General features: G+C 54.9%; 1 protein-coding gene across 4 annotated transcripts in view; it reads right to left on the minus strand.

The window, feature by feature from the left end:
• Window positions 1-2,858: 2,858 nt before the first annotated feature.
• The window catches only part of CEP43 (centrosomal protein 43), a 28,041-nt gene continuing 9,504 nt past the window's right edge, over window positions 2,859-21,395 (minus strand). The window contains exons 6-13 of one of the 4 annotated variants that reach the window (XM_046005143.1): window positions 20,921-21,001; window positions 18,563-18,622; window positions 12,283-12,509; window positions 9,975-10,087; window positions 8,367-8,435; window positions 6,016-6,055; window positions 5,089-5,185; window positions 2,859-4,000 (exon numbers count right to left, since the gene is read on the minus strand). In XM_046005143.1, coding sequence (XP_045861099.1) covers window positions 3,926-4,000; window positions 5,089-5,185; window positions 6,016-6,055; window positions 8,367-8,435; window positions 9,975-10,087; window positions 12,283-12,509; window positions 18,563-18,622; window positions 20,921-21,001 — 762 coding nt within the window. In that variant the 3' untranslated portion in view covers window positions 2,859-3,925. The remainder of the gene's footprint in view (window positions 4,001-5,088; window positions 5,186-6,015; window positions 6,056-8,366; window positions 8,436-9,974; window positions 10,088-12,282; window positions 12,510-18,562; window positions 18,623-20,920; window positions 21,002-21,395) is intronic. The other 3 variants (XM_046005141.1, XM_046005140.1, XM_046005142.1) reach the window with 3 other exon arrangements.

Consider the following 21,395-nt stretch of genomic DNA (forward strand, 5'->3'; position numbering starts at 1 on the left):
AACTAACATGTTTGAAAACTGAACATTAGTGGGGAAAGAGTTTCGTCAAATCTGAAGATGGCACAAATTGCTAGAAACAACTCAAGTAGGTGGGGGGGACTCAAGTGAGAGTATCAGCAGTGGCCACGGCACGAGCCCTCGGTGGACCCTTCCCGCTGCTCCGCCTGCTTCCTCCCCCCGACTCATGCTGCGACTTCCCGCCCTGCCCGCCGGCTCCCCATTCCCCCGGGGACGCAGGGTCGGGGGGTCTTCGCAGGGACAGCCACGGCAGGGCATGGCCTCTGCCGACAAGCATCGCGGCCCCCTCGAGGGGAACCGCAGCAACCCAGCAGCCCACCCCCGAGGACGCGGGAGACGCCAGGCCCCTGACCTCGTGCTGGGATCCATTCCTGGTTGGCAGGAAGGTTCCTTTGCCATCGGGATAGAAATTCTCTGGTCAAACCCCTGCTATGGTCGCAGTCCCGGCTCCATCACGGCCGGCAGCCGGCGCGGGCAAGCTCACGCTCAGTCCTGTCAAGATTCCTGCACGTCTTTATTTATACTGAGAATCACCCAATTTCACCAAGACGCACCAGCTCCGCGGGCGAGGAGCTGCACGTGAGGCCACGTGTCACCTGCTCCAGCCCTGCGGGGCTCCTGTCCCCGCTGTCCCAGCTGCGTCCGCTGTCCCCCCACGGTCACACGCCACACTCACCGCCAGCTCGCAGAGCCCCATCTCGGATGCATCGGTGCTGGTGGGGGGCACCCCGCAATCCGGCCCAACCATCCCCTCATCAGTTTTTCTTTTTTTTTTTTTTTTTTTTTGGTTTGACAGAGAGAGGTCACAAGCAGGCAGAGAGGCAGGCAGAGAGAGAGGAGGAAGCTCCCCGCGGAGCAGAGAGCCTGATGCGGGGCTCGATCCCAGGACCCTGAGATCATGACCTGAGCCGAAGGCAGAGGCTTTAACCCACTGAGCCACCCAGGCGCCCCCCCTCATCAGCTTTTCAAAGCGGCCTCTTTCAGGCACCAAAGTTCTCGTGCTCCCCAGCAGGAGCCTGGGATTCATCTAACCGTCCCGGGCTCTGCACGGCTTCCCCCAGCAAAGGCTGCGCACGTGCGCATCTCGGCCTCCGGCTGTTCACGCTCCTCCGCGGAAGACGCGGAAGACGGTGGTCTCTGCGCCACCCTCCCAGCACGGAGCCCCACCGCGTCGTCTGTGTTGGGGGAGGGAGGCCAGAGCACACAAGACAGGGCGTGCACCTGCCTCGTGGGCCGGCGTCTCCAGAAGCCGTGTGTCCTGGCCACCCTCGTGTCCCCGGCGGGAGCGCCAGTCCAGCTGCCACGAGCCCCCTCCACTGCTCCCTGTGCCGACAGCCACGTCGAGCCACGGCAGGACCGCTAGCTGCTGCCTCGGGGAGGCTGTCCCCATCAGCTCTGGTCCCATCTGACGGCCAGACCTGAACCTGGAACCACTTGTCAGAATGGAAGCCTGGCAGCCTCCCCCAGCTCGGGTCAGGATGGCTGATCCCCAAACTCGGGAACGCCATCCTCGGGGGCAGCTGTCCTGCCAGAAACCTTTCTCGGCCACGCTCGCCGGCACGTGCAGAGCCCATCGACACGCGCACAGATCAGACGCTACTCCAAGCGCCGAGCGCGTACCCAGGCGGCTACAGCGTCCCTGCCCCAACGGAGCTTACAATGACGATCAGGCCACATCAGTGACGAGAAGAGCAAACACCACAGTGGGGTGTCCCCTCAGCTGGGGTGTCCCCTCAGCCGGAGCATCTCCGAGGACAAGAGGGAAACAAGCCAGCCTGACGGTTCTGGGGACAAGGAGGGACAGACGCAAACCTTCCGAGCCAGCCCCACTGTGGCAGTGCGCGTGGCGCGTGCTGGTTCCGCGCGGGCCCAGGGAGCTGCGGTGGGACAGGGACGCTGACGGTGTCGGCAGGGCCACAGCGGGCCACGGCATTCCCATCACACAGCACGAGATACAGCAGGGCCACAAACACCAACAGGAGAGAAAAGCTTTTTACTCCAAGTCCTCCTCAATAAAACGACACCTCATACTTGACAAACGCCACAGTAAAATCCAGGTTTTACCACGAAAATGTATTTCACGGATTAGTACGTCAACACGTATTTCCGATGAGAAGATCCCAGTGACACACTCAGCCTACCCACAGGTGGAAACGGAACGTTCCACCACTGAATTCTACGCCACTTGACATCACTAGGCGCGTGGCCCGTGACAGAGGCCACGTTGGGCCCTTTCTGCCCGTCCTCCCAGATGTCACCCAAAGGTCCGACTCCCTGCGTGACAGAAGAATGACAGATTTCAGTTGCTGCTGTTCCACGTCTTCTGCAAGTTTGAAAGGCGCCTCCGGCGACTATCCGTCCAGATCACTTCGGAGACCCAGCTCCGTTCCAGAGAACGTCAGGCGTCGGACAGATGCCAGAGGCCCCGAGCGGAGCCGCGATGCTTGAGAGAAAGCGACTGCTTGCGGCGAGGATGTCCGGGGACAGGCTTCCCACAACCCGCGCGTGGGGGGACTTGTACAACAGATTACATCTCCACACGGCGCCGTGCACACATACCACGAGCACACGCCGGCAAGACTGAGGTCGGAGGCCACAGCGCGGACAGACCGTCAGCCGCTCCCGGGCCGCGCTGGCACACTTTCTGTCCTACTTCCTCTGGGCGCTCACGGCTGGGTTTCACTTCGATGTTACACAAGCACACTGTCGTGTTATATAACCGCGGCCCTCACCGACGGGCACCAGCCAACGCCTCCGTGACACGGAGGCAGGCAGGAACTGAAAAACCCGCACTAGAGGAACCACGAGGTCTGCTCACTCACTGAAACCAGTCAAGTAGGTCTAGTTTACTCTTTATTAATAAAGGTGACTTTTAATAAAAACAAACATAATTTAATTCAAATAAAAAATACAAACGTAGCGCACAATCACAGCTTCACGTCCAGCCTGGAGACCCGATCACTCCCAGGGGCGAGGGCCAGCGACCCCATGGACAGCAACGTGGCGGGAACGAGGCTGCCCATGGGCCAGCAGCGACTCCATCCTACGGGGCTGTGAGGAAGCCATGGACGGTGCCCAAAGCTCGGCCCATGGGACACGGTCTTGGGCCATTACTACTGTTATGGTCCAATTTGGATTTTAATACGATCGACTCACAGATCGGAGAGAGAAGCCCTGCTTGGTGCTTTCAGATGCGTTCTGGTGTTAGTTCCCAGGCATCTTTATACCCAATAAATTACAACGCTAACGAAGACAGTCCGGGACTAACAGCTTCTTCTGTGGACAGGGGAGGCGACCATGGATGTTGTTGGCGACAACTCGTGGATTAAAAGTCGTAACGACCCTAGATTTCTTCAAAACGAGCAACACTAGCACACACGAGTATTTAATATGACCGAACGGTCTAACAACCCTTCCAGACGGAAGGAAATCCAAAATAAAGCAGACGCGTCAACTCTCACTTCCGGTAACAAGCTTCAGGCCGCTCAGCGACCTTGGGCACCACCACCGACCGTCACGCATGCTTTGATCCTGGCTGGCTGAAGCCACACACACACGCAGAGCTGTGTGAGCCTGCAGCTTTATTGAGACCTTTCAGGGAGCTAGAATACTCATGGTTTCACGGGTTCACTCCTCGACATGAAGCTGAGTTGTCGGTGATCAACGTCCAGACGATGTGTACCAAACCAGGTTAAGGACAGTGTATCTTCCACACATGGTCTCAAGTAGGAAGCTTCTGTTTAGTTTAATGAAAACCTAATTTTTAAAAATATCTGCAGTCTTTTTGAAACACAAGGCACCAACAGGGAGCAGACATTCCAGCAAAGAGTGATTGTCTGGAGGGAAAAAATGGAAGTGATCAGAGTCCTTTGTCCGTTGTTGATGAGAATACTGCTTTCTTTCTCGTCTAGGCGACGTCTTCCAGATAATCGGCAACGTCACTGAGCTGGGACACGGTCAGGTCCTGTGTCAGGTCATCGAGCTTTATGGTTCAAAAAAAAAAAGAGAACCAGTATCAGAACGCAAGCAGAGTCATAAATAATCCTTACGATACGCCGCGGTAACGTAAATACTACCTTGTGCTCCACAAACTGCTTCACATTCCAAAGGCCTCCACCTCTCCCTCTTCCCCCTATTTTGAAATCTGAGAGAATTACTGAAAGGCTGAGCTAAGAGCAAAACTGCGTTTCCACCACCACCACAGCCCAGCTGCAGCCCGTCCGGTGACGACGCAGCGCGCGGCAGTCTCCGGGGCGGGCACGAGGGGCCAGGTGGGAGGCGGACCGCGGACGCTGACCCCGCGTCGGGAGTTCTCACTCAGGCTTGCCCACAACCCTGGGGGGCAGCATTCCCACCTGCACTTCACGGACAAACCAGCCAGGGACTCAAGGCCAAGGCTTGCCTGAGAACCGCAGTACACGGATGAGCACGGGCCGGGGCGGTGCCGGCTCAGACATGCGGTGTCCGTTACCAAACGCTGCCTCTCTCAAAGGCCTTCTCGCCTGCTAACCCCCAGATGGTCACAAGCACGGACCCCACTCCTCATGCTGGGAGGCGATGTTCACCTCCAGGCTGCAGTGACCTCTAACCCCAGATGCCCCAGAGGCCCTCGCCCAAACAGGCCACAGCTTTCTGTGGGCACGACGGGAGGTGCTGAGAGGCTCCCTGACCTCTCCTGTCCGACACACATCTCAGTACACGCTCCTGCCTGTCTAATAAAGAGGCCAAATGTGACTCTACAGGACGGACCCCTAACCATGGAGCCTGCGTCCACTGGACCGTCCCCACCGGCCTCTGCACCAGCCCTGACCCGCCGGCCGAGATGTCGCTCCATCTCCTCGATCACACACTCTCGTCCATGCACGAATTTCTATCCTGCCTTCCCCAAACAGGACTCTTGCGTCCGCTGACTGCACCGCTGAGGTGGCCCGTTCTGACTCCAGAACCTGGGCCAGGAAGGGTCATGTCACAGCCTTCAACTGCTTTTCTGTAATTGTTGACCCTGTACAGTCACCCCCCGCAAGACACACAGGCGCGAGCGGCGCTCCGCGGGCCATGGCCGCACCGTACTTTATCACTGGTGTTGAGGTCATCGATTTCCACAGAAAGATCCTCCTCGATCTCTTCCCCGATACTGAGCTCACTTTTCTCTGAGCGATGGCTGGTGCTAGTTGGAGAGAAAGAAAAGAAGAACAAACGTTGAAAATAAACATTTACATAAAATACAATAAAACAATACTCAATCTCATGAATTTCATCCAAATTGTCTTACTTGATACTTAAAGTAACTCCGTGAGCCACAAACAGGCGAGTCACTTTAAGAAGCAAGAAACAAAGATCCAAGAGGGGACACGGACACAAGGTCAGGAAGGCGCAAACCCAGATTTTTAATATTTCATCTACTACGCCATGCCACTTCTCAAAAAATGCTTATTAGCTACTCTGTTACAAACTAAATCCCCAATTGTGGGGGGTGGGGTGGGACCGTCAAAGGCATAAAAAAATTCTGATTCTAACTTCAAATTTCTCATCCTCTCCAGAACCAACACTCTTTCCAAGCACCTTGCTGGATTACACCGCCCCCACATACGTAAAAAGGTGATCTGAGACACCGTCTGCATCAGAACAGTAACGGGGGGGGGGCCGTTCTTAAATGTGCACGTGCCCCCCTCCCCCACCGCCACCACTGGACGTGGGGGAGCACGTGGGTCCCGGGTCCCGGTGACCGGCCTCGTCGGAGCCGCTCTGCGTCACTTCCCGAGGCCTCAGCTTTACCCGCTCGCGCCAAGCTTCCTGGACGGAGCGCGTCTGCTGACACTATGGCCAAACTAAGACAGGCTTCCCAGCCTCGCGTGCAGTCTGCCGGACTGCCTTCCTCCAGCTGCGATCAGCACGGACGGGAGACTCTAAGGCACCGACACGAGCCCGAGCGGGGTCCTGCCACGCGCCGTGTCAGAAACTGCCCACGACGTATGTGCTGCCCACCAGCCGGCTCACCTGTTGAAGTCATCGACGTAGTCGTCATCCTCTCCGGTCCCTGGAAGTTTAGGAAAAGAGGTTACGTTCATACCAACATGCTCCACGACTTATCCGCGACCACACACACATTTCTTCGGGAAAAACTACATTAGCGAATTATACTGCAGCATTAAAAAAGAAGTCGCCAGGATCCGAAATACCATTTTTAACCACACACGGTAAGAAAGCAAATGACCAAATAAAGTGCCGAGGGAATAATAAAAATGTCGTGAAATGTAGTTGTAATACCTGGTCTTTTATTCCAAGTCCCCAAAAATCTAATCCCATTGTATGTTTACTACTTGTAAAGTCATTTCAGATTAAATGATATTATATTCATGATAAGAGCGAGTTATCATAACTGCTACACTTTTCTTTTAAAAATTGTTTTATCAGAGAAAGAGAGAGAGAGGGAGGGACAGCGCATGAGCAGCTGGAGAGGGAGACGCAGAGGCCCCGCTGAGCAGGGAGCCCGACGGGGGACTTGACCCCAGGACGCCGGGATCATGACCTGCGCTGAAGGCAGACGCTTCACCGACTGAGCCCCGCAGGCATCCCTGTTACCGACGCTGTCAACACAGCACGCGGAACGTTTAAAGGCTCACGGAGTATGAAGAAGCAGGAGAGCCAAGCGAACAGGAGCATCTCCGTGAGACTCGACGGGGCTCAAATCCCGGCTCCGGCTGTGAGGCGCTCTCGGCCCGTGGGAGAACTAGGTAAGCCTCCTCGGCCGTTTCCTCGGCGGCGATGAAGGCCAAACCCACACCAGACACGGGCTCGCGTCAGGGTCCAGCACGCGCAGGGCTGGGCCCACACCCTGCCACGCAGCCCGCCCTCCGCAGAAGGCAGCGGGACGCGCAGGCCGCAGACGGCTGGAGCAGCGTCCCGCGGCGGACGGACGGCGCGGGCACCTCTACGCCTTGCAAACCCCCCTCCTCCCTCCACATCGCCTGAGGAACACGTGAGGAAAGCGGACCGTGAACCCTGAGGCGAAAACACAGAGGCCCACAAGAGCCATCCTGCCCAGGGACGCCCGGCATGTGGGAGACACAAGGACCTGCGTGCGGCCGCTCGGGCAGAGGGCAGACCTGGCTCGGCAGCCAGCTGGGCTCGGGGGCCACTGGTGTGGGTGCCCTGAGTCCCTCCAAGGGCCAGACCAGACGGCATCTACACACACGCATCACTGAGGGGGTCAAGCTCTCGCTAGCGAGACAGGACGATCCTCTTCCACTAAAGCCATCATCACTGAATCCATTTGTCAGACACGCGTGCGACTCCCAGGGCCGCTGAGGTACGACCATGAGTAAGGGGTGTTTTGGCTTCAAGGAGCCAACCCTGCAGTGGAAAGGAAGAGGCAGCCGACAGCCAGCCAAACCAGACGCCGTTTGAGAGGCTGGAGAGAACTTTCTGAGGGGAAACCTACAGAAGGTACCAGACGTACAATCATGGGGAAAGTGAGCTCCAGGAAGAAACACGCGCAAAGGCCCAGAGACGGGACGGGAACAACGGTCTGGAGAACTGAGCCATCGACACGACCTTGAGAGAGCGCGTCTGGGGGTAGAGCGGAGCCAAGACGACGGGGAGTAGAAGGGCTGGCGGGCAGGTCATGCTCTGGATTTCAGCCAAAACGCAAAGGGAGAGGGAGGAGTGGAAGAGAACAGGGAAGTGATGTGTGATTTCTACTTTCCGTAACACCCGAGCCCTGCAGGAGCAACTGCACCGGGGAGGGCGCGCCTGCGTGCGCAGTGGCTGCGGGTCTGACTCTCGGCTCCAGCTCTCAGGGTCACAGGATGGAGTCCCACATCCGGCTCCACACTCGGGACCAGGCCTGCTTGAGTGTCTCTCCCTCCCCCTCCAGGCCTCCCACCACCCACATACGCTCTCAAATAAATCTTCAAAAATAAAAAAGGGACTGCCTTTGCACAATCCGTCGTGGGTCTGAGCTGAAACCTCTCCCCTTGGCCCTGCCCCACAGGTGTTGGCAGAGAAGTTACTTCCTAGACGAGGCCTTTCCAGAAAGCCTAGGCCAGGGTAAGTCCTCCCCACCACCCCCGTTCACACCAGTGCGCAGGGACTCTCAAAACCGCAGGCATCCGTAGGCACCCCTCTGATGCAGGTCGTCCCCACCAGAACCCAAGCTCCAAAGGAAAGGTCTGCGGGGCTGCTGCTCTCTCCAGGCCCAGCACACGGAGAAACCCGAGATTCACGAAGACCGCCCAAACGTCCCATCGCCAAGCGCTCACTACAGGCTAGGCCATTTCAATCGCGATTTTATTCTAAAAATGATCGCCCTCAGGCAATCAAGAGCTAACATTAGAAAATCTAGTTACCGAATCCAAGGGATCCAACTCTATCGTTGACCAACTTCAGATCCTTTAAAGCTGTGCTTCCACGTTTACCTGTGAAGGAAAAACATTCACGTTAACTTGACTTTTAGAACACAACAATCTCCACACCGCGTCATTTCTCTTCAGCCTAGGGCTTATGACTCAAACGTCCAAACCAAACACCAAGAAAGAATTACAAGCTCTGATGAGCGATGCTGATGTCAAGCCCCGCAGGCCCTTGTTCCCCACACGCGACACCAGTCGCCACTGGCACCTGACCACCAGACTGTCCCGCACCACCGTCTACAACAAGCCTCGCTGGGCAGGAGTGCATTATCTCACCAATTTTACTTTCCTCTGAAGTTCTTAACGTTGCTTTAATTGTTTTTCTATTTACCGAACTCACCTCACTGGTTATGCTTTTTCAGTCCCAAGTGCTCACTGTCCTGTCTACGTCTATAGTCCCTGACCAGTGTGAAGAGTGACGAGGTCGTGCCGAGCTAGACTCCTGCTGCAGGTGACGAAGACCGGGAGGAAGGACGAGAGGAAACTGATGGGGCGCACTGGCAAACACTCGGCGAGGTTGCCAGATGGCTAAAAGCAGCCACGCATCACCTCCTTTGCCTGTCCCGGCAAATCCTACCGCCCCAAAACAGGATACAAAAAGGTTAGGAAATAGTGCAAAATTATGCAAAATCACACCACGATTTCCTAATAAAGGTGTGCTTTTTAGGAAATGTTCTCCAAAGGGGCACATTAATACCCTGGACACACTGTCGAGGAAATACATTCACTCGATACCGTAAATGAAGTTCACCCACATACGTCCGTGTTTCAGGCTGTGCCTGCAAATCCCTGGTGTCTTGCTGCCATCCGCGTGCGGCGAGGGGGCAGGAAGGGAACTGTGGCCACGGCCACTCCACGTCTGCCTGACACCCCTCCCGCTACACGTGAACACATACAACAGAGCCACGCTCCAAACAATGAAGCCTTAGCTGTATGCGGCACAGAGCTAGAGCACGAGGCGGAGCCAAACACGTCGGAGAAAGACAAACGCCGTGTGACTCGGATGTGGGATTTAAGAAGCAGGTGATGGGGATTAAAAAACGCACTCATCATGGTGAAAAAAATAAATCTAAAAATTCAAACACACACACAGAAAGAAAGTGATGCCAATAACCAAAGTAGGAAAAAAAAAGATGTCGGATCCACATCACCGAAGACCAAATATTTGAATATTCCTATGACTGATACTACATTACTGTGGTATCACGGACTCTAGGAAACAAACTCTTAAAAGCTGAATTTAAATCCTACTGACATCAGTCTAAATGTCCAACAAGAGAGAAATGACTGAGAAATGTTTACTACATAAGGCAGCTAAAAAGTCAGTTTCCTAAAGGTATTTTGGTGGCACAGGAAACGACACAAAACGAAGCAAACACCACCATTTTGGAAAGTGATGGAAAGGGCCATCGCCCGTCAAGTTATGGGCTCCTTCTGCACAACAGACGACGACCACGTGGTGCTTCGTCAACCACGAGACAGCACGTCCTGAGCCCTCCCCGTCCGCGTCTCCAGCAAGGAGCCCGGGGGCTCCCAGGCACTCACTCTCAGAGTCCTTCAACGAGGGCGCTCCGGTGAGCGAGCTGAGTCCACTCTTCAAGGGGGGCGCGTCGGAGAGCGAGGCGAGGCTTCCTGCTTGCCTACCAGGTTCACTTCTCCTAACAGGAAACAAGCGCACAGTTAGAGACCACGCTTACACTCTGCCACTAGGACACCGTAACAGACCACGTACGCGTGCAGCGCTGGGAAGGACGGCTGCCGCGTCGCAGACTCAAAGTCAGCACGGACGCCCCGCGAGGCGAGGCAGGCTGAGCAGCATCACGAATCCACGGCCAAGTTACCGGTGAGACACTGCCCGCTCGCCAACGACACTGCCGTTTGTGGTCTCCGGTGTCCGCGGTTTTTATCAGAAGCCCCTTCCAGGGCCCGGCAATGCAGGCAAGGGACAGCACGGGAGGTGACCGGCACAGCTGTGTCACCGGCAAAAGGCACCACAGCCCCACCCGCCGACCTCCCCAGCAGCCCTGCGCTCCGCCCTCCTGCGCATCGCCCCCCCACCACTTCCTGCCTCCTGCCCCGCACCCCCGACTCAGGCGGGAACCTTCCCAGGCTGCTACCGGCACAGCTCGCCTCCCGCCCGCCCCTAAGTGCGCCCACACGCTCCCTCCTTGCAGCAGACAGCCTCGGCAAGGGGGCACCCTGCACCCCTACACATAGCACCGGGGGCCGAAGTCTCCCCACCCCTGCACATCACCCTCTCTCCTCTAAGGCCGGACTGTTCTGAGCAGACATGTGCACCGCGACTCCCCGTTGCGGCTTTCTCCGTCCTGCTCCTCCACAGCCCTGAACAGCACAACCCGCCAGGAAGGCACTCGCCATCTACAGTGCCCCCAGCCTTTCCCGAACCTTCTCTAACACTTTGCTACCTTGTCCCCTACCCTCCAGTCCACCCCACGATCCCATCATCCTTGCTTCCAGGCTGCCATGGGACATGGCTGACCTTCAGAACGCGGCTCAAGGACTCACTCTGGCCTCCCCCTTCCAGAACTCCTCTCCTCTCAGCCCCCCCTTTTTTTTTTAAAGATTTTATTTATTTATTTGACAGACAAAGATCACAAGTAGGCAGAGAAGCAGGCAGAGAGAGGGGGAAGCAGGTTCCCTGCTGAGCAGAGAGCCTGATGCGGGGCTCGATCCCAGGACCCTGAGATCATGACCTGAGCCGAAGGCAGACGCTTAACCCACTGAGCCACCCAGGCGCCCCTCGGTCTCTTTCCTCTTCCTCCTCCTCCTCCCCTCCCTCACCTCCAGGGGCCACTCACTTCGCAGGTGAGGAACCTCTGGGTTCCTCGGGCAGCAGGATCAAACACGGAGACTTCTCCCCTCATCCCTGGACCCCGCCCCCTGCCCCGCAGCCGGCTTCACCTCTGCATCAGCAACCTTCCTATCCCTGACCCGTGAGAAGTGCGTTCTGGACGGTCCCCTGGCCCACCGCACAGCCCCTCCTTGCTCCCCACGCCTCACCTGCAGCGGCGTTTTCCACCGTCTGCTTACTCAGCGGAAAACCCTCAGCTGCCCTTGATGTCACTTTATTCTCGAACACTTAGCAACAAATCCTTTTGGATCGAACCTCAAAAGACATCCCCAAACCACCTGTTTCTCACCACTTTTGCCACCAACTCTCACCCAGAGAACACTGACGGCTGCTGGAGACCCAGCAGCCCAGTGAGCTGGTCACATGCGGCTCAGACCCTAGAGCTCCCAGGGTCCCCGCAGGACACAGCCACGCTCCTGCCAGAGTCAACGCCGTCCCCACAACCGCCCCAGCCGTGCTCTGACCTGTCGCCCCTCTGCCTGCCGCTCGCCCTCCCAGAGCTCCGCTGTTGTCCTGGCTGCGTCTCTCCCGAACTCGGGCTCTTGGCTGCACCAGCCCCTAGAAGGGAGGCACTCCCTGACCTGATCCCCGACCTCGCCCCTGACCCCCCACCCCCGGGGCCATCACTCCAGCCGCACCCACCCCACAGCATGCGGGGGCTCTCGCTTCTCGCTGCCTCTGTCCGCAGAGTGCAGGCTTCTGAAGGCAGGGCTCTGCCCGTGCTCCGCCCACGCCGGGCCGTGCCTGATCAGCAGCCGGCCCACGACCGGCCTGCTCAGTCTACACTTCCCTCCAGAAATCCTGATTATCTAGTTTTTTCCCAGCTGGAATTGTTTCACAACATAAAAGGCTCTAAGAACAGAAAATGACACTTATTCGATAATTACAGAAGCTTTAGCAGCTCATTTTTAAAATATAAAATATTAAGAAACTGTATTTTTAAGCCTCTGCTTTGCTAATCCAAAACCACAGTTGACTCACCAACCGTACGTTTTTTCCGGTTTAGGAATGGGATCGTCAAAGAAAGAATCCCCTTCCGTATCATCTTCGTCTGGACAAAGATCAGCTTTGTCTTTGACATCTAGACTTTTGTTACTTAAGAAAGATCCAATTTTGGTTTCGTGGGCCAGCAAGTGGAGGCCGCTTCTGCTCTTTGGTTCTGATGAGGAGACGCTCGTGTCACTCTGACTGGTATCACTGCCGGCCTTCTGGAAAAAGAGATGGGAAAGATCGGGAAAGACCGGAGGTCCCCTTGGTGAAATAAACAGGAGTACGCGATTTTAAATAGCAAAGGTCCCGCGAGCACACGCAGGTCTGTGTCTACGTGTGCAAGTGTGGGGGGCGAGTCACTCCAGGACCCAACTGTCCACCCCAGTCCACGCACAGCCAGCGTCTGAAGGAGAGAATGTGGACAGTGCTGGGTCTGTGCCGTCCTGCCTCCCGCCCTAACTGGAAACACCTTCACCTACCGCATTCATAAACACACTTCCCCACTTACAATTAACTGCTGCATTTCCTCTTAGGTGCACATCAGTCCTTCGAAAATTATCTTAAAAATCAGTAAATTTCCCACTTGCAGAAAGGAGAAGGCAGATCAGTTCACATAAACGAACCAAGTATTAAAACAAAGTGTCCATCGGTAAAAACACCAATTTTCCACCCAACGCAAGCACGACAGGCGTCAAGGGGAAAGATGCAGCCTTGCTCACCCTCGTCCGAGGGCACACGAGCTGCTGAAAGCACTGGTCTGAGGCAGACTCTCAGCTAACTTCCTCTCGTCCAGGCACACAGGCAACACAGAGGGCTCTGGGCCCCTTGACTCTGTCCCGCTGATCTGGTGACACGGACACAAAACAGGCCGGTGCATCTCTTGCCGCACAACGGCGTGTTACCCTCTGCTTGGTCAGACTGTGTACGTCAGGAACAGACATGACCGCAAACACCACCAGCCAGGCTGGTCACAGCAGAGGGCGCAGACGCTTGTGGAGAACCCTCCCGTCTTCCCGCAGGTCAAGTCCTTCTCCCCGACAGCAGCCGAGGGTGCGGGGGGCAGGCTCTGGCTTCCCCGCGGACACGCAAGAGGGGACATGCAGACATTTCAGTCACATGCCAAGGTCCCCGGAAAGTGAAAGGGTCTGGAGCTTGGCTCTTAACACTGATGTCACGCTATTCGGCTGAGTCATATGAAATTGCAGTTTCTGTGGGTTCAAACGGACCATTCCCCCAGCCTCGGCCTCGCACCCGGGAGAGGGCCGTGTGTGTCCCACACCTGGGCTGTGCGAGAGACTCTCCCAAGACGCGCATGGGGCAGGCCAGCCTCGCGCTACCACTAAGCACACAATCCTAAGGAACTAAAGGTTCACAGGCACGAGTGACCCCAAGAATTCAAGCAGAATCGTCCTTTTCAAACCTGACTAGGGCTGAGAACTGAGAAAGAAGACGTGTGCAGCTGGGGAGAAGATTCTGGAGAACACACTCCCCGAGGTCGGCCCTTCCCTACATGCAGACTCGGAATGGGGCGCGTGCACGGAGACACACGTTTCCACTTCCACGCCGGGCAGCGGTCCGCTGACGGCCGGCCGGCCGGCCAGACTACGCTACGCAGCTTCCGGGGCCCCAGACACCGCTGCATGTTCTGGAAGTTATCAGTATAGAGGAACCGATTTTCCTGAGAGACACGTCTGGAAAAATAAACACCAGGTTACCAGCCCTTAGACGACATCGGGTATTTTCAGAGGGCAGAAACATTTTACAACTTCCTAACGACTTTCTTGAAATTCTCTGTAAGAGCAAACACAGAGAAGCACCGACCACCACGTGCTCCTTAGATCCAGGCCACTGCAACCTGTCACTTATACATGTTGAACGCTGGATTTACATCTTTTCCAAGACCTATGCATTTGGAAATATAAACCGTCTTGTGATATTTAAATCCATTTCCAATTACAGACCCTGAGAGATCTACTCTCTCCTCAAAACACTCCTGAGAAGACGGAGGACAGACTGGTGTGAAGTAACTTGGCATGTCCATGAAAAGCAACTTTACAAAAACCGTAATTACCCCAATGAAGTAGGCCTTCCCCATGAAGTCACACACTGCCAGCATGACTCAAGTCCCCACAATGAACTATCTAGACTTTGACTAACATCTACCCAGGACTAGGTTTGACTGATTTCAGCAACAGCCCTGCCAGAGGAACGAAGACTAGTTTGAGGAAGATGAGTTTCATGGGCAATCACACTCTCCCATGCTCAGCAAAATATATATTTTGAAAAACAGTAATCAGTTTGTTTTAAAACCCTAGTTCTAGGTATCCAGGGAGTAAAATTTAAAAACACTTAATCTGGGGCGCCTGGGTGGCTCAGTGGGTTAAAGCCTCTGCCTTTCGCTCAGGTCATGATCCCAGGGTCCTGGGATCGAGCCCCGCATCGGGCTCTCTGCTTGGCAGGGAGCCTGCTTCCTCCTCTCTCTCTCTCTGCCTGCCTCTCTCCCTACTTGTGATCTCTGTCAAATACATAAATAAAATCTTTAAAAAAAAATAAAATAAAAACACTTAATCTGTTTTGGAACTCTTCTCTAAATCCATTTGTAAACCACACAGAACTACGTGCTTCTAACTATGGCTATCTGTTCACCAAAAGGACTGCTACTCAGCTGGGTTACTGAGAATTCCAAATCAGTTTTAGGTTCTAAAAACTCACACAAGAGAAAGACTTATCAAATGATCTATAAATTAGCTTGCAAGTACTGCAGAACTTCAAGAGCAATTTCCAGGCAGGAAATCCAATTCTTTTGGGCGATAAGAAATCAAGTCATGGGGGCGCCTGGGTGGCTCAGTGGGTTAAAGCCTCTGCCTTTCGCTCAGGTCATGATCCCAGGGTCCTGGGATCGAGCCCCGCATCAGGCTCTCTCCTTGGCAGGGAGCCTGCTTCCTCCTCTCTCTCTGCCTGCCTCTCTGCCTACTTGTGATCTCTCTCTGTCAAATAAATAAATAATCTTTTAAAAATAAAAAAAGAACTACGAATTTCCCAAGAGCCAAAATGTGAATTATCACCAGAGTGCCTTAAGAACCTAAAAAAAAAATTTATTTTTCTAAGCTCATAACAGAGAAACATCAAAGCTTAAAAAATACCGTTTTGCAAAAGTATTTAAAAATGCATGGTATTGATTCCCTCCCTCAACCACACCTCAAGGCCCTAGCTCCTCTCTCCTACCCCGCCAGAAGTGTCTTCTAGACCCATGATTTAAACAACTTTACTACAGTTCTAAGACACATATATTTGAAATTTATTCACTTAGAACATACGCTGTGGAATTCTAGAAACACAAAACAAACATTTAAACTCCTCTAAAAACTCAGTTTTTCTAGAAAAGCTCTGTCTCTCTGCTCTACGGACGGTCGGTCACTGCTGCAGACCCCCCCACCTCTGGCTGACACCACACTCTGCGCGGCTGCTGGGCTCCATCCCGGCCCGGCGGCAGCCTGAGGGCGTGGACACTGTCCGCCGTGCAGTCCCGGATCCCAAGCAGCCCGGCACAAAGGCTCTGGGCTTAGCACCGGGAATGCTGCTCACCCGAGAGGACCGTCCATCCCACCCGGGGCTGGGGCGGAGTAAGGGAATGACTGTGCTTGGTTTACCGAGAAAGCCCTGGGGAGAAAGACCCACAAATGTGCGCCCCCCGCCCACAACACACAGACTCCATGGTCTGCATCACGGCCCTCATCAGCATCAGCGGGGCTTAGGCCAGAATTTTAGAAACCAGGAACAACAAATAAAGTCCTTTTTTAGGAACTTGAAGCACAAAATACCTCAACAAGTAGTAGTTTGAAAACACCTGAGAGCTGATCACGAAAAGGATGATCTTTCCTATTATAGAACATAATACAAAGAGCATCTTAGTCTAAATATTAAAACAAGAAACATCTAGGGGCACCTGGGTGGTCAGTGGGTTAAAGCCTCTGCCTTCAGCTCAAGTCATGGTCCCAGGGTCCGGGATCGAGCCCCGCATCGGCTCTCTGCTCAGCAGGGAGCCTGCTTTCTCCCTCTCTCTCCGCCTGCCTCTCTGCCTACCTGTGATCTCTGTCAAATAAATAAAATCTTTAAACAAAACAAAACAAAAAACAAGCAACATCTAGCTCTTAAATAGCCGGCTGACGTTAGTGGCGCTACCAGACGCCTGCTGTTGTGTGCGACAGGCACTGTCCTCCCTCAGACGACCGGCCCCCGCGTCCGGCAGAAGGAAAGCGGCTGCGAGGAAGCAGAGCAGCCCGGAGGCCAGCTCGGCAGGGGTGTTCCCATACGGGAAGTTTCAAGAAACACCCCCCAGGGAACGCTTCCCCGCCGCCTGCATCCCGCCGTCGCCGTGTCCCAACGGTAACAAGCAGCAGCCCCGGAACCGGGCTTCGCGCCCAACCTAGGTCCCCGCAGCCCTGTACATTGCTGTGTGTGCTGACAGGGTGACAACAGCAAGTGCCAACCACCTACTCGCACGCACACGAATGTTCTTTACAGTTCATTTCTAACACGAGCAGCGTCTCTCTGAGAGCCTGGGGTCGCCTTCCGGAACGCGACGCGTAAGGAGGCCTCTGGGCGGCGCACCGGGAACCCGGCAGGCAGGGTCATCGGCCAGAGCCCGCACAGCCGGCCACGCCACTGCGCCCCCGAGCCCGGCCCTGCGGCCACGGGCAGCCCAGCGTGGCGACCCCCTGGCAATGAGAACGCTGTGGCCCTGGGGACCGCCCGGCGACCGCGCACCGGCTGAGCAGTGAGACCGAGGGCGCTAGCTCCGGGCTCACCGGCGGCCGGACGTGCGGCCACGGCACACTGGGAAAGGCACCTCCGGACGAGGCGAGGAAGGAGGGGGCAGGCTTCAAGGTGACTCGGCTCTTGGGTCAAGAACACAGACGAGCCGAGAGAGGCCAGACCGCGAGTGCACGAGCCAGGGCAGGGCCCGTCGGATCCCTCAGCCCCCGAGGTCGGCGCCCCGAGGCCTGCCCCCGCAGAAGGAGGGAGAAGTCTGGGTCACATGGCCGCGGCGTGCGAAGTGACAATTCGTCTTTGAACGTGTTTTGGTTTAGAAGATCCAGAGCCTTCCAAAAGTTGTAACCGATAAACGATAAAAATGTAAGGCCATGAGGTACGCTTTTAACTTGCCTAAAAAGTCTGAGAAACTGATGCAAAGTATCTTTACAAATATGCCATCGCGCATTCTCAGTCCTCTTTCTGCAGGAGGGTCTCAGCGCCCATCAGACTGTCACCAGCGCAGCGGGGCCCACAGGGGACCGCAGCCAGCAGCTCCCGCCGGGGAACGGGCCGCACGTGCTTGCTAAGTGACCTCCCGTGTCTCCGCGGGCAGGAACACGTACCACCTGACCAGAGGAACGGGAACTCACCAGTGAGACCACTAGAACTAAAGCCAGCTACAACAGCAAATACAATTCTTTAAAAATTGTATTTTTAATTTAATACAAAATTTAATACAAAATAATCATTTAATTCTGAAGGTCTTCCACAAGCTACACATCAGGCAAGGGCAAGGGTCAGAAGAACCGAAGACTCTCCCGGCACCAAACGTTAAGTGTCTTATTCCAAACAAGTAAGAGCAGAGTGATTAGCGCTTTTAAGACCCGCAGTATTTAAATTTTCAAAGTAGCGCACCGACTGGCTGGGTGGATTTCTGGCACGTTCCGGGAGGAAGACGAGGCAGCTGAGGGCCCACCGCTGCAGAGCTGGCCCAGGCCTGCACGTCCCTGCGGGTCCCCCAGGAGCCAGGCCGCGAGGGAGGGCTCCTCGACGGGCGGGCTCGGACACGCTGCCCAAGGCTCAACACTCTCAAAAAAGTCTTAAAAGAAACTAAGTTTGGCCTTTAATTTATCAACTGAAACTTGCCCAGAAAGTAGTTTCTCTCTTTACCTCAAATGAAAATCATAATGATAAAAATACGTATATATGACCGTCTGCTCAAAAAGAAAACAAGTATTTCCAACTCTACTGCCAAGAAAACAAGGAATTCTCAAATGACTGCACCTCTGTAAAACCCCACAGGATGATTTTCACCTGGGTAAAAATCGAAAAGTCGAATTACTTAGTGTTTTAGGCCCCACGGCTTGACCGCAGGCTGACTGCAGCCGGGAGACAGCGACGCGGGCAGGGAGCTCTGCACCCCGGGCCGGGACGGGGCTGGGGCCCGCAGGAGGTGCAGAGCTGGCGGTCAGCCGCGCCACGGCTGCTTCTTCCCTCTGTCCCCTCAGCGTGTTACCTTGGCACCAGACTTCTGCCCGCTTGTCTTCTTCTTACCTTGTCCTTTATACCTTGGTATCTGAGCATGAGAATAAAATGACATTTTACTAAAAAGTACAAATCCTTACAAAGAAACTAATCCATTACCAAACTAATAAAGTTTCCTATTAGAAAAGCTCTCAAGGGGGCGCCTGGGTGGCTCAGTGGGTTAAGCATCTGCCTCCAGCTCAGGTCATGATCCCAGGGTCCTGGGATCAAGCCCCGTATCTGGTGGGGGAAGGGGGTCCCTGCTCGTGGAGAGTCTGCTTCTCCCTCTCCCTGACACTCCACTTGTTCTCTCTCAAATAAATAAAATCTTTAAAAAAAAAAAAAAAAGAAAGCTCTGAAGAATGGAAAACCTAATCACTATGTTCCTTTCTGAAACCCACATTTTTTTTTTTCTCATTCCTTAACTCTTCTCCCATGATTCACCTGGCGCGTAACTACTGTCCTCGCAGAGACTGGGTGCCACGGCCCCGCCGGGCCGCCGTGGGCAGAACCACGCTCCAATCGTGCTCCGTGGCAAAGCCAGGCCTGGCCTCCGGAGCAGCCTCCCCTAAGAGCTGCCCCGGCCTCACCTCGCCTCGCGTGGGAGCACACAAAGCGGGTTTCTGCGGGTCGGGCTGGACCCTCGGTTTGGCCACAACATCCCACAGCCCCGAGTGCTCTCTGTGGCGCCCAGACTGACAGGTGTCCTGAGCCCAACATGATTCAAAGACCGCCGAGAGAGAACAGACAGCTGGCGAGAAAGAGGTGTGCAGAGTGCTGAAACCCCGACCCGCGACCTCAGAACTACAGGGAACTGCAGCTCCCCGGCCGCCAGGAGGCCTCCTCTTGCCCCCCAAGGGCCTCCCCGCCGCACCGGCAGCCAGGCAGGGGCGGGGAGCGCGGGGGACAGCTGGAGGACAGCTCATGGCTCTCCAGGTCCACCTGCCACGACCAGCGCTTCTCTGTGTTCCAGGCAACAGATCCTAACTGACTTAAAGATTCTCGTCACAGTTCTCAGATCTCGAAAATAAAATCTGCGTAGAGAAAATAAGCGAAGACTTCCCTCGGTCATCCTGAAGACACACCCCGCGCAGAAGGCCCTGCTGCTGATCTTCACAGAACAACGGTGCGCTGCGAAGAGAACTTGCCACCAGCCCAGTGCTACAGGGACCGGGCCTCTGGAAAACACGTCAACGTTCGCCCCGTCACAGCAGACGTGCGCACAGGAAGCAAAGCTCCTTTACCGAGGCTCCTGTATCTGACGACTCACGTAAAGGGACTTTTTAAATTTACTTACAACCTCCATCTCTCTGTAACACGGCGACAGCCTCCCGGGAGCATGCAGGGAAACCCTCCCCACAGAGAAGGCTAACGAGATCTCGGAGCGAAGGGACGGCTACAGACAGCATGACGGTCTCTTCCCTCGGCTGGAAATACAGCAGAAAATCCTTTGATTTCCCAAACTGAAAACATGAAAAGGAGCAACACCACTAAAGACCCAGTAACAAAACCACAGGGGCTGCTCACTGGTGTGTGAGCCCGGGCACCTGAAAGACAGGAACCCCCAAGAAGTCACCTCATTGCGGAGGTCCCACTGTGGCCACGAGTCACCACGACACCAGCAGGCTCACACAGCGGGCTCTGGGGCCGCACCCTCATCCTGCAAAACGGGAGTCACGGCAACGGTCACAACACCCCTGACCCCAACCAGTGCTCAGGTAGGACTGCTCGGCTGCACCCACACACAGGGCGCTGCAACCGGGCCCGAGACAACACGTCCCCTACCGGGCACCTTCTACCCGCTCCTGGGACCCTGGACTTTCAGTTCCAGTGTTCCACTCGGCACTTTTCTGCAGTACACCAAATTCCTGCCATCAAAGGCCTTAATTTTAACAACCCATAAGCCACACATACACATTTTATTATAAATCCTCAAAAGAGCTATTAATATAAAAAGCCATTATGATTTACAACTCTAAACTGGTCATCCAACTTCAACACTCAACACAATATTCTGGAACAACGGTCGGGAACACAGTATCCTAGGGCTAGGAATTTATAAATGAAAAGTAAATCCCCTTGTCAACTGAGAAAGAAAATTTCCCAAATACCAAATGAGTCCCGACACCCCACGATCCCGTGATTCAACAGTGCGTTCCTTCCTAGGACACAAAATTCAAAACACTCCCAACAAAACACGTCTTAAATACACGCTTCCTTAAGGGGAGCAACGCGACGTCAAGAAAGCACACAGCACTTGCGTTACAAAACCTGCAACGAGGAAGACGAGGAGGGAACGCCGAGCCCCGCGGAGTCCGAGCGCAGAAGCCCTGGTGCCGCGGCCACTCACCTTACTGGGACTGCTGTGAGCGCTGGCTTTGCCTTCTGGCGACTTTGGAGGCGAATGGACATCAGACAGCTCTAGCGCACCCTGAAATATTCCAGTTTCAGAGTAAAACATATTTTAAAATAAAACATAAACATACTATAAAGCCTCAACAGAATTTGAGCATTTAAAACCACTATACAATATTGGTGTTTTGGACTTTCTAAATAATATAAATGTTCTTATTTGATTTTCCCCAATTGTACTCAAGCAAAAACAAAACAAAACAAAACACGTGGATTCTAATTACCTACACATCTGACCCAGTCACCCCGACAGGCCGCTCCGTGCTGGGCTGAGCGCGCCTGGAGAAGCCCTGGCTGGGGGCCCGCCGTGGGGGGCAGCCCGGCCCTGGGACTCGCCCGCACCCACTCTCACCCCCTCCGGCCCCGCTACCTCCTCCACTGTGCCCAGAGTCCCGAGCAGCGGCTGTCGGCGG

Source organism: Meles meles, chromosome 5 (assembly GCF_922984935.1).
Source record: "Meles meles chromosome 5, mMelMel3.1 paternal haplotype, whole genome shotgun sequence".
Taxonomy (NCBI): Eukaryota; Metazoa; Chordata; class Mammalia; order Carnivora; family Mustelidae; genus Meles; species Meles meles.